Raw genomic sequence first — 12,954 nt, 5'->3', positions numbered from 1 at the left:
TTTCGCAGACAACTGCAGTGAGATCTACCTTTCTACCTACTTCTTACTCGAGAGGTAGAGGTCAATCACAGTCGACACAGAAGGCAGGACAAACCTGCTCACAAACCCGTGGCATGACAGTCTCCCTGCTCACCTGGGGTCCCCCTTGGTGGGCGCAGAGTTGTAAGGTTTTTGGGACGCCTGGGCCAAGACCTCACCAGACGTTTGGGTCAAGGATACAGTTTCAAAAACGTCCACACAGTCCGTTTCTTTACAGCTTGAGGTCCTAGGTGCCCGTTGCGAGCAGGAGCATTACAGACGGCAAATTCAAAGACTCCTGCATACAAGGGGTTATGTCACCAGTCCCGGATCCTTAAAGAGGAACGGGATTTTTTTCAAATCTTTTGGTAGTGCAAAATACCTTCATATCCCGATTTAGACCCCCCGCCATGCTTATTTAAGGTTGCACGGGTGAAGGATCACTACCAATTCAGGGCCCTGAATCTTTACAAAGATCATACCAATAATGGTGACAGGATTGAGACAGTTAGGGGTCACGATCATACCTTATCTAGACGATCTACTGATCAAGGCCTCATCTCAGGAACAGCTGATAAAGGATGCTCAAACATCTCATCAATTTTTCATTCAACATGGGTGGATTGTGAACTTCCAAACAATCCAACCTCATGCCAACTGGATACGGTACAATTGAGAGTATTCCTACCAGAGAACAAGATCCAGGACCCACAGAGGTTAGTGGCTCAGGTACTAAAGACACAGACTGTTTCTCTACACCTCTGTAGGCAATTTCTAGGGAAGATAGTGGCGTCGTTTGAAGCTATCCAATACGGCAGACTTCATTCCCGACCATTCCAGATGAACCGCATTGCTCAGAAGAGCAGATTCGCACTGGCTTCTACATCGAAGAATCTGACTTCCACTACGCATACGAACCTCCTTGATTTGGTGGTCGTTGCACAAGAATCTCGCAGCAGGCAAAGAGATTCGGCATTTGGGGTTGGAGGATCCTGACAACGGACGCCAGTCTCAGAGGTTGGGGTGCCGTCCTGGACGCACAAATTCCTCACGGTTTACAGATTCAGGATGGACTAAATCCAGTCAGCTATTGCAGGTTTGGAACAAGGAGAGTTCATGGTATCCATGGACATAAAGGTTGGTGGTTACAGGAGAGCCGCCTACCCATAAACGTTCTTGAACTGAGAGCAGTTTACAATGCGCTTTTCATAGCCGATGACCTAGTCATGGGTCAACACTAAAAGATACAGCCGGACAATGTCACGACGACGGCTTACATAAACCATCAAGGAAGAACAAACGGCAGAATGGCGTTAAGGGTAGCCACAAAGATCTTGTTGTGGGCAGAAAGGCGAAACATCATCCTCTCGGCAGTGTTCATTCCAGGTGTGGAGAACTGGGAAGCAGATTATCGCAGTCGCCAGGACATGCAGGTGGGAGAGTGGTGCCTACTTCCACAGATTTTCGACATGGTGGTGAGGAGATGGGGTCTACCTCAAGTGGACCTAATGGCGTCTCGGCACAACCATCAGCTGCCCAGATATGTGTCCAGGACAAGAGATCCAGCAGCAGAAGGAGTGGACGCATTAACACTTCCTTGGTGTTACAGAAGGGTTTACATATTTCCACCTTTCCCACTCATGCTGAGAGTTTTAAAAAGAAGTGAAACAAGAATGAGTGTGGGCGATTCTAATAGCACCAGATTGGCTCCGCAGGAGTTGGTACTCAGACTTGCGCGTGTTCCTAGCGGAAGATCCTTGGCGGTTACCTCTGAGAGAGGACCTGCTATCTTAGGGACCGTTCCTATACTGAACAAGCTACGCTTAACGACGTGGCTATTGAAACCCGGAAATTAAGAAACAGAGGGATACCGAGAACGGCTATTCCTACGAGGTTTGCTGTTAGGAAGCCTGTTACAGCCATACACTACTACAGAATTTGGAAGAAGTACATGGACTGGTGTCAGGAAGGTGGGTGGAATTCGACGAACTTTCACTTACCAAAATTCTACTTTTTCTTCAAGCTGGTCTAGATGGAGGACTAAGACTAGGTTCCTTTTGAAGGTTCAGGTTTCAGCTCTCTCCATACTTTTGCAACAGCGGTTAGCATCCTTAGAGGAGGTTCAACCCTTTTTACAGGGGGTTCTGAGGATACAACCTCCTTTCCGTACTCTCACTACGCCGTGGGACTTAAATTTAGTGTTGGAATTTTTTCTGATGACCAACTTTTGAGCCGTTGGAAAGAACAGACCTGAAATATCTCTCTTGGAAGGTCACGTTATTACTTGCCTGGGCTTCGGCCCGGAGAGTGTCTGAGTTTGTAGCTTTATCATGTTAGACTCCGTTTTTAATTTTCCATGAGGATAGGGCAGAACACCGTACAAGAGCAGATTGCCTTCCTAAGGTCGTTTCGGGTTTCACGTAAACCAGCTGATTGTAGTCCCATCTTTTCAGGGATGCGCAGATGGGGGCGTGTCTTGGTATGTTGTCCGAGCTTTACGAATATGCGTACAAGTTACGTTGTCCTTCAGAAGGTCAGACCATTTGTTTATTCTCTATGATGGTCCAAAGAAGGTTTGGCCAGCATCTAAGCAGTCTTTGTCTAGATGGATTAGACTTGCCATTCGACAAGCTTATATTTCCTGTGGTAACCAGGTTCCGGTTCCGACTGGTGCGGCTGCCAGAGGGGCTTCCGCTATTCAACTTTACAGAGCGGCGACGTGGTTCTCAGCCCACACGTTTCGCAAAATTTTACAGGTTTGATACTCTTGCGTCCGGAGACTCTCTAAGTTCGGACGTTTAGTTTTGCAGGCCACCGACAGCACTCCCTCCCTGGGGGATAACTTAAGGACGTCCCCTACTGTATAGGACTCCAGTGTCCCCTAGTGGATGAAAGAGAAAAGAGGATTTTGGTGCTTACTGATAAATCCATTTCTCTGAATCCTCTAGGGGACACTGGACGCCCGCTTCGGTGCTGTCAACCTGCTGGGTTCAAAGTTCTTGTTCAAACAGTTCGTGCAAACAGCGTTAGTTATTCGATTAAGAGTTCTTGGATGCTGTTTGATATGTTGTACGGTTCGGTTCCTCGCCATGTGCTATAGTATCATGTCCTATTCTCTCCGTCAAATTTTTCAAACTGAGGGAGGATGTATGTGAAGGGGGAGGAGCCGGCTGTGCAGACAATGCTAATTTTTAGATTGTGCCACACCTCCGGTTGCAAGCTTCACACCCCTACTGTATAGGACTCCAGTGTCCCCTAGAGGATTCAGAGAAATGGATTTATTGGTAAGTACCACAATCCTCTTTTTTTGAAATGTAATAATTAGAGAGAACATTAATTACAGGTATAATTGTCATGTTTTTACCAACACAGTGGTTTGTGTGTGTATCTTTTTCTGAAACTAGATGTTACATATTTTTCCTTATATACTGCTATACAGCAAAAGTGTTCCGAATGTGTCCAGTGTTCTGAATGAGAGGGTGTTAGTTTTGTTTGTGGATATTATGACCGGACAATGTTAAAATCTTTGGTAATATGGGATATACTTTACTGCAGGCAGTAAGATTGAACCCTACCTCCCCACCTTGATGGAACGGATTTTGTCGACTTTGAGCAGCTCAAATATTACCAAACTTAAGGAACTGTCAGTGAGCGCCCTAGGTGCCATAGGTAAGGAAACACTTGCTTTTATTCTCTTTTACTCTCTCCTAATTACATTTTCTCTGACGTCCTAAGTGGATGCTGGGGACTCCGTAAGGACCATGGGGATAGCGGCTCCGCAGGAGACAGGGCACAAAAGTAAAAGCTTTAGGATCAGGTGGTGTGCACTGGCTCCTCCCCCTATGACCCTCCTCCAAGCCTCAGTTAGGTTTTTGTGCCCGGCCGAGAAGGGTGCAATCTAGGTGGCTCTCCTAAAGAGCTGCTTAGAGTAAAAGTTTTGTTAGGTTTTTTATTTTCAGTGAGTCCTGCTGGCAACAGGCTCACTGCAACGAGGGACTTAGGGGAGAAGAAGTGAACTCACCTGCGTGCAGGATGGATTGGCTTCTTAGGCTACTGGACACTAGCTCCAGAGGGACGATCACAGGTACAGCCTGGATGGGTCACCGGAGCCGCGCCGCCGACCCCCTTGCAGATACTGAAGAGAGAAGAGGTCCAGAAATCGGCGGCTGAAGACTTCCCAGTCTTCTTAAGGTAGCGCACAGCACGGCAGCTGTGCGCCATTGCTCTCAGCACACTTCACACCAACGGTCACTGAGGGTGCAGGGCGCTGGGGGGGGCGCCCTGGGCAGCAATGAAAGTACCTATGCTGGCTAAAAATACATCACATATAGCCTCTGGGGCTATATGGATGTATTTAACCCCTGCCAGGTTGTCAGAAAAACGGGAGAAGAAGCCCGCCGAAAAGGGGGCGGGGCCTATTCTCCTCAGCACACAGCGCCATTTTCCTACACAGCTCCGCTGCTAGGAAGGCTCCCAGGCTCTCCCCTGCACTGCACTACAGAAACAGGGTTAAAACAGAGAGGGGGGGCATTTTGGTGGCGATATTATAATATATTAAGATGCTATAAGGGAAAACACTTATATAAGGTTGTCCCTGTATAATTATAGCGTTTTGGTGTGTGCTGGCAAACTCTCCCTCTGTCTCCCCAAAGGGCTAGTGGGGTCCTGTCCTCTATCAGAGCATTCCCTGTGTGTCTGCTGTGTGTCGGTACGTGTGTGTCGACATGTATGAGGACGAGGTTGGTGAGGAGGCGGAGCAATTGCCTGTAATGGTGATGTCACTCTCTAGGGAGTCGACACCGGAATGGATGGCTTATTTAGGGAATTACGTGATAATGTCAACACGCTGCAAGGTCGGTTGACGACATGAGACGGCCGGCAAACCAATTAGTACCTGTCCAGGCGTCTCAAACACCGTCAGGGGCTTTAAAACGCCCATTACCTCAGTCGGTCGACACAGACACGGACACTGACTCCAGTGTCGACGGTGAAGAAACAAACGTATTTTCCATTAGGGCCACACGTTACATGTTAAGGGCAATGAAGGAGGTGTTACATATTTCTGATACTACAAGTACCACAAAAAAGGGTATTATGTGGGGTGTGAAAAAACTACCTGTAGTTTTTCCTGAATCAGATAAATTAAATGAAGTGTGTGATGATGCGTGGGTTTTCCCCGATAGAAAATTATTGGCGTTATACCCTTTCCCGCCAGAAGTTAGGGCGCGTTGGGAAACACCCCCTAGGGTGGATAAGGCGCTCACAAGCTTATCAAAACAAGTGGCGTTACCGTCTCCAGATACGGCCGCCCTCAAGGAGCCAGCTGATAGGAGGCTGGAAAATATCCTAAAAAGTATATACACACATACTGGTGTTATACTGCGACCAGCGATCGCCTCAACCTGGATGTGCAGCGCTGGGGTGGCTTGGTCGGATTCCCTGACTGAAAATATTGATACCCTTGACAGGGACAGTATTTTATTGACTATAGAGCATTTAAAGGATGCATTTCTATATATGCGAGATGCACAGAGGGATATTTGCACTCTGGCATCAAGAGTAAGTGCGATGTCCATGTCTGCCAGAAGATGTTTATGGACACGACAGTGGTCAGGTGATGCGGATTCCAAACGGCACATGGAAGTATTGCCGTATAAAGGGGCGGTCCATCGGACCTGGTGGCCATGGCAACAGCTGAAAAATCCACCTTTTGTTCCCCGAGTCACATCTCAGCAGAAAAGGACACAGTCTTTTCAGTCTCAGTCCTTTCGTCCCCATACGGGCAGGCGGGCAAAGGCCAGTCATATCTGCCCAGGGGTAGAGGAACGGGAAGAAGACTGCAGCAAGCAGCCCATTCCCAGGAACAGAAGCCCTTCACAGCTTCTGCCAAGTCCGCAGCATGACGCTGGGGCAGTACAAGCGGACTCAGGTGCGGTAGGGGGTCATCTCAAGAGTTTCAGCACGCAGTGGGCTCACTCGCAAGGGGACTCCTGGATCCTACATGTAGTATCCCAGGTGTACATTGGAAATTCGAGACGTCTCTTCCTCACAAGTTCCGGAAGTCTGTTTTACCAACGTCTACCTCCGACAGGGAGGCAGTATTGGAAACAATTCACAGGCTGTATTCCCAGCAGGTGATAATCAAAGTACCCCTCCTACAACAAGGGAGGGGGTATTATTCCACACTATATTGTGGTACTGAAGCCAAACGGCTCGGTGAGATCTGAAATATTTGAACACTTACATACAAGCGTTCAAATCAAGATGGAGTCACTCAGAGCAGTGATAGCGAACCAGGAAGAAGGGGACGAGATGGTGTCACTGGATATCAGGGACATTTACCTACATGTCCAAATTTGCCCTTCTCACCAAGGGTACTTCAGGTTCGTGGTACAGAACTGTCACTATCAGTTCAGACGCTGCCGTTTGGATTGTCCACGGCGCCCCGGGTCTTTACCAAGGTAATGGCCGAAATGATGATTCTTCTTAAAAGAAACTTGGACGCTTTCCTGATAAGGGCAAGGTCCAGAGAACAGTTGGAGGTCGGAGTAGCACTATCTTTAATAGTTCTACGACAGCACGAGTGGATTTTAAATATTCCAAAATCGTAGCTTTTCCGAGGACACGTCTACTGTTCCTAGGGATGATTCTGGACACAGTCCAGAAAAAGGTGTTTCTCCCAGAGGAGAAAGCCAGGGAGTTATCCGAGCTAATCGGGATCCTCCTAAAACCAGGAAAAGTGTCAGTGCATCATTGCACAAGAGTCCTGGTAAAAAATGGTGGCTTATTACGAAGCAATTCCATTCGGCAGATTTCACGCAAGAACTCTTCAGTGGGATCTGCTGGACAAATGGTCCGGATCGCATCTTCAGATGCATCAGCGGATAACCCTATATCCAAGGACAAGGGTGTCTCTCCTGTGGTGATTACAGAGTGCTCATCTTCTAGAGGGCCACAGATTCAGCATTCAGGATTGGATGCTGGTGACCACGGAGGCCAGCCTGAGAGGCTGGGGAGCAGTCACACAGGGAAAAAATTTCCAGGAAAGTGTGATCAAGTCTGGAGAATTCTCTCCACATAGATAGAGCTAAGAGCAAAATTATAAGGCTCTAAACTTAGCAAGACCTCTGCTTCAAGGTCAGCCGGTATTGATCCAGTGGGATAACATCACGGCAGTCGCCCACGTAAACAGAAACGGCGACACAAGAAGCTGGAGGGCAGTGAAAAAACTGCAAGGATTTTTCGCTAGGCGGAAAATCATGTGATAGCACTGTCAGCAGTGTTCTCTCCGGGAGTGGACGACTGGGAAGCAGACTTCCTCAGCAGGCATGACCTCCACCTGGGAGAGTGGGAACTTCATAGGGAAGTTTTTCCGCATGATTGTGAGCCATTGGCAAAGACCAAAGGTGGAAATGATGGCGTCCCGCCCGAACAAAAAACGGGACAGGTATTGCGCCAGGTCATGAGACCTTCAGGCGATAGCTGTGGATGTCCTAGTAACACCGTGGGTGTAACAGTCGGTGTATGTGTTCCCTCCTCTGCTTCTCATAACCAAGGTATTGAGAATTATAAGATATAGAGGAGTATGAACTATACTCGTGACTCCGGATTGGCCAAGAGGGACTTGGTACCCGGAACTTCAAGAGATGCTCACAGAGGACTAAGGGCCTGGGGAGCTAAGAAGGGACTTGCTTCAGCAGGTACCATGTCTATTCCAAGACTTACCGCGGCTGCGTTTGACGGCATGGCGGTTGAATGCCGGATCCTGAAGGAAAAAGGCATTCCATAAGAGGTCATACCTACCCTGGTCAAAGCCAGGAAGAAGGTGACCGCACAACGTCATCACCACAGGTGGTAAAAATATGTTGCGTGGGTGAGGCCAGGAAGGCCCCACGAAGAAAATTCAACTAGGTCGAATTCTACACTTCCTGAAAACAGGAGTGTTTTGAGCCTAAAATTGGGGTTCTTTAAGGTTTTAAGTTTCGGCCCTGTAGAATTTCTTCCGAAAAGAATTGACTTCAGTTCCTGAAGTCCAGATTGTCAAGGGAGTATTGCATATACACCCCTTTTTGTGCCTCTAGTGGCACCGTGGGATCTCAACATAGTGTTGGGATTCCTTAAAATCATATTGGTTTGAACCGCTCAAATCTGTGGATTTGAAATATATCACATGGAAAGTGAACATGCTGTTGACCAATATCTCACATGGACAGTGACCATGCTGTTGGTCCTGGCCTCGGCCAGGCGATTGTCAGAATGGGCGGCTTTGTCTTACAAAAGCCCATATTTAAATTTCCATTCGGACAGGGCAGAACTGGGACTCGTCTCCAGTTTTCTTCCTAAGGGGGTGTCAGGTTTTTCACCTGAAACAACCTATTATGGTGCCTGCGGCTTCTAGGGACTTGGAGGACTCCAGGTTAATAGACGTTGTCAGGACCCTAAAAATATATATATATATATATATATATATATATATATATATATAGTTTAGGACGGCTGGAGTCAGAAAGTCTGACTTGCTGTTTATATTGTATGCACCCAACAATATGGGTGCTCCTGCGTCTAAACAGACGATTGCACGTTGGATCTGTAGCACAATCCAATTGGCACATTCTGTGGCAGGCGTGCCACAGCCTAAATCTGTAAAGGCCCACTCCACTAGGAAAGTGGGCGCATCTTGGGCGGCTGCCCGAGGGGTCTCGGCATTACAACTTTGCCGAGCAGCTACGTGGTCAGGGGAGAACACGTTTGTAAAATTTTACAAATTTGATACTCTGGCTAAGGAGGACCTGGAGTTCTCTCATTCGGTGCTGCAGAGTCATCCGCACTCTCCCGCCCGTTTGGGAGCTTTGGTATAATCCCCATGGTCCTGACGGAGTCCCCAGCATCCACTAGGACGTTAGAGAAAATAAGAATTTACTTACCGATAATTCTATTTCTCGTAGTCCGTAGTGGATGCTGGGCGCCCATCCCAAGTGCGGATTGTCTGCAATGCTTGTACATAGTTATTGTTACAAAAATCGGGTTATTCTTGTTGTGAGCCATCTTTTCAGAGGCTACTTCGTTTTGTTATCATACTGTTAACTGGGTTCAGATCACAAGTGGTACGGTGTGATTGGTGTGGCTGGTATGAGTCTTACCCGGGATTCAAGATCCTTCCTTATTGTGTACGCTCGTCCGGGCACAGTACCTAACTGAGGCTTGGAGGAGGGTCATAGGGGGAGGAGCCAGTACACACCATGTGACCTAAAAGCTTTTTTAGATGTGCCCTGTCTCCTGCGGAGCCCGCTATTCCCCATGGTCCTGACGGAGTCCCCAGCATCCACTACGGACTACGAGAAATAGAATTATCGGTAAGTAAATTCTTATTATCCCTTACTTGGACGATCTCCTGATGAGGGCAAGGTCCAGAGAACAGTTGGAGGTCGGAGTAGCACTATCTCAAGTAGTTCTACGACAGCACGGGTGGATTCTAAATATTCCAAAATCGCAGCTGATTCCGACGACACGTCTGCTGTTCCTAGGGATGATTCTGGACACAGTCCAGAAAAAGGTGTTTCTCCCGGAGGAGAAAGCCAGGGAGTTATCCGAGCTAGTTAGGAACCTCCTAGAACCAGGCCAAGTGTCAGTGCATCAATGCACAAGAGTCCTGGGAAAAATGGTGGCTTCTTACGAAGCGATTCCATTCGGCAGATTTCACGCAAGAATTTTTCAGTGGGATCTGCTGGACGAATGGTCCGGATCGCATCTTCAGATGCATCAGCGGATAATCCTGTCTCCAATGACAAGGGTGTCTCTTCTGTGGTGGCTGCAGAGTGCTCATCTACTAGAGGGCAGCAGATTCGGCATTCAGGACTGGGTCCTGGTGACCACGGATGCCAGCCTGAGAGGCTGGGGAGCAGTCACACAGGGAAGAAATTTCCAAGGAGTGTGGTCAAGTCTGGAGACTTCTCTCCACATAAATATACTGGAGCTAAGGGCAATTTACAATGCTCTGAGCCTAGGAAGACCTCTGCTTCAAAGTCAACCGGTGCTGATCCAGTCGGACAACATCACGGCAGTCGCCCACGTAAACAGACAGGGCGGCACAAGAAGCAGGAGGGCAATGGCAGCAAGGATTCTTCGCTGGGCGAAAAATCATGTGATAACACTGTCAGCGGTGTTCATTCCGGGAGTGGACAACTGGGAAGCAGACTTCCTCAGCAGGCACGACCTCCACCCGGGAGAGTGGGGACTTCATCTGGAAGTCTTCCACATGATTGTGAACCGTTGGGAAAGACCAAAGGTGGACATGATGGCGTCCCGTCTGAACAAAAAACTGGACAGGTATTGCGCCAGGTCAAGAGACCCTCAGGCAATAGCTGGGACGCTCTGGTAACACCGTGGGTGTACCAGTCGGTGTATGTGTTCCCTCCTCTGCCTCTCATACCCAAGGTACTGAGAATTATAAGACGGAGAGGAGTAAGAACTATACTCGTGGCTCCGGATTGGCCAAGAAGGACTTGGTACCCGGAACTTCAAGAGATACTAAGAAGGGACTTGCTTCAGCAAGGATCATGTCTGTTCCAAGACTTACCGCGGCTGCGTTTGACGGCATGGCGGTTGAACGCCGGATCCTAAGGGAAAAAGGCATTCCGGAAGAGGTCATCCCTACCCTGGTCAGAGCCAGGAAGGAGGTGACCCCACAACATTATCACCGCATTTGGAGAAAATATGTTGCATGGTGTGAGGCCAGGAAGGCCCCCACGGAGGAATTTCAACTCGGTCGATTCCTGCATTTCCTGCAAACAGGAGTGTCTATGGGCCTCAAATTTGGGTCCATTAAGGTTCAAATTTCGGCCCTGTCGATTTTCTTCCAGAAAGAATTGGCTTCAGTTCCTGAAGTCCAGAAGTTTGTCAAGGGAGTACTGCATATACAACCCCTTTTGTGCCTCCAGTGGCACTGTGGGATCTCAACGTAGTTCTGGGATTCCTCAAATCACATTGGTTTAAACCGCTCAAATCTGTGGATTTGAAATATCTCACATGGAAAGTGACCATGCTGTTGGCCCTGGCCTCGGCCAGGCGAGTGTCAGAATTGGCGGCTTTGTCTCACAAAAGCCCATATCTGATTGTCCTTTCGGACAGGGCAGAGCTGCGGACTCGTCCCCAGTTTCTCCCTAAGGTGGTGTCAGCGTTTCACCTGAATCAGCTTATTGTGGTACCTGCGGCTACTAGGGACTTGGAGGACTCCAAGTTGCTAGATGTTGTCAGGGCCCTGAAAATATATATTTCCAGGACGGCTGGAGTCAGGAAAACTGACTTGCTGTTATCCTGTATGCACTCAACAAACTGGGTGCTCTTGCTTCTAAGCAGACGATTGCTAGTTGGATGTGTAGTACAATTCAGCTTGCACATTCTGTGGCAGGCCTGCCACAGCCAAAATATGTAAATGCCCATTCCACAAGGAAGGTGGGCTCATCTTGGGCGGCTGCCCGAGGGGTCTCGGCTTTACAACTTTGCCGAGCTGCTACTTGGTCAGGGGCAAACACGTTTGCAAAATTTTACAAATTTGATACCCTGGCTGAGGAGGACCTGGAGTTCTCTCATTCGGTGCTGCAGAGTCATCCGCACTCTCCCGCCCGTTTGGGAGCTTTGGTATAATCCCCATGGTCCTTACGGAGTCCCCAGCATCCACTTAGGACGTCAGAGAAAATAAGAATTTACTTACCGATAATTCTATTTCTCGTAGTCCGTAGTGGATGCTGGGCGCCCATCCCAAGTGCGGATTGTCTGCAATACTTGTATATAGTTATTGTTACAAAAATCGGGTTATTATTGTTGTGAGCCATCTTTTCAGAGGCTCCTCTGTTATCATGCTGTTAACTGGGTTCAGATCACAAGTTGTACGGTGTGATTGGTGTGGCTGGTATGAGTCTTACCCGGGATTCAAAATCCTTCCTTATTGTGTACGCTCGTCCGGGCACAGTATCCTAACTGAGGCTTGGAGGAGGGTCATAGGGGGAGGAGCCAGTGCACACCACCTGATCCTAAAGCTTTTACTTTTGTGCCCTGTCTCCTGCGGAGCCGCTATCCCCATGGTCCTTACGGAGTCCCCAGCATCCACTACGGACTACGAGAAATAGAATTATCGGTAAGTAAATTCTTATTTTTACACTGATGTATGTATTTATTTCTCTTCTGAATGTTCTCTCTACCAATGGTGGTGTCTCTTCTCTGCAAGTTGTAACCATGGACTTGTATGTCTCTGTTTATGCCTTCATGAATCATATTTCACTCTTCAATGCTTTTATCTTTGCCAGCCAAAGCTGCAGAAGAATTGCTCCGACCATTTTTCCCATCTGTAATGGAAGTATTGAAAGTTCACCTGATGCAGACAGGAGAAGAGGGAAGACCTGTACAGATCCAATGTCTAGGTAAAGAGAAAGGGGGGATACTGTATAAATAAAAAGAATAAAAATTATGTCAGATGAATTTTGTTTGTTATGAAATACTGATGTGTTAAAATGGAATAGGGATCTATTCAGTCCTTTCTAGTTGTAATGTTTGTAATCATTCTTCCTCCTTTTGTTCACTTCCTTTCCCAGAAACCCTTGGTATACTGGTTTACTCGCTAGGTAAAGAAACTTTCCTTCACTTGTCAGAAGACTGCTGCCTCTTAGGACTCAATTTGTGTGACAGAATTGATGACCCAAATATAAGAAGTTGCGCGTAAGTCACAATATAATAGAGAGATACACTAGAGATGTGTATAGCCAACATAACATTTATTTGTAATCATGTGGTTTTGAGAGGAACATTTAAAATATTACCTCATACTCTGCAAATACAACTAAACGGTCCAATATCCTTTTAATAATTTGTACTACCAAAATCTGTCTTAATTATACCCTAATTATTTCACTTTTTTAGGAATAATGTTCTTTCTTTAACGTC

At 47.6% G+C, this 12,954-nt stretch overlaps 1 protein-coding gene across 2 annotated transcripts in view; it reads left to right on the top strand.

The window, feature by feature from the left end:
- IPO4 (importin 4) overlaps positions 1 to 12,954 on the top strand; it is a 272,271-nt gene that overhangs the window by 183,574 nt on the left and 75,743 nt on the right. For both annotated transcript variants that reach the window (XM_063913651.1, XM_063913652.1), the window contains exons 15-17: positions 3,574 to 3,687; positions 12,321 to 12,434; positions 12,606 to 12,729. In XM_063913651.1, coding sequence (XP_063769721.1) covers positions 3,574 to 3,687; positions 12,321 to 12,434; positions 12,606 to 12,729 — 352 coding nt within the window. The remainder of the gene's footprint in view (positions 1 to 3,573; positions 3,688 to 12,320; positions 12,435 to 12,605; positions 12,730 to 12,954) is intronic.

Source organism: Pseudophryne corroboree, chromosome 1 (assembly GCF_028390025.1).
Source record: "Pseudophryne corroboree isolate aPseCor3 chromosome 1, aPseCor3.hap2, whole genome shotgun sequence".
NCBI lineage: Eukaryota > Metazoa > Chordata > Amphibia > Anura > Myobatrachidae > Pseudophryne > Pseudophryne corroboree.
The sequence above is the reverse complement of the archived record's forward strand: the minus strand, read 5'-3'. Positions and strand labels throughout refer to the sequence as shown.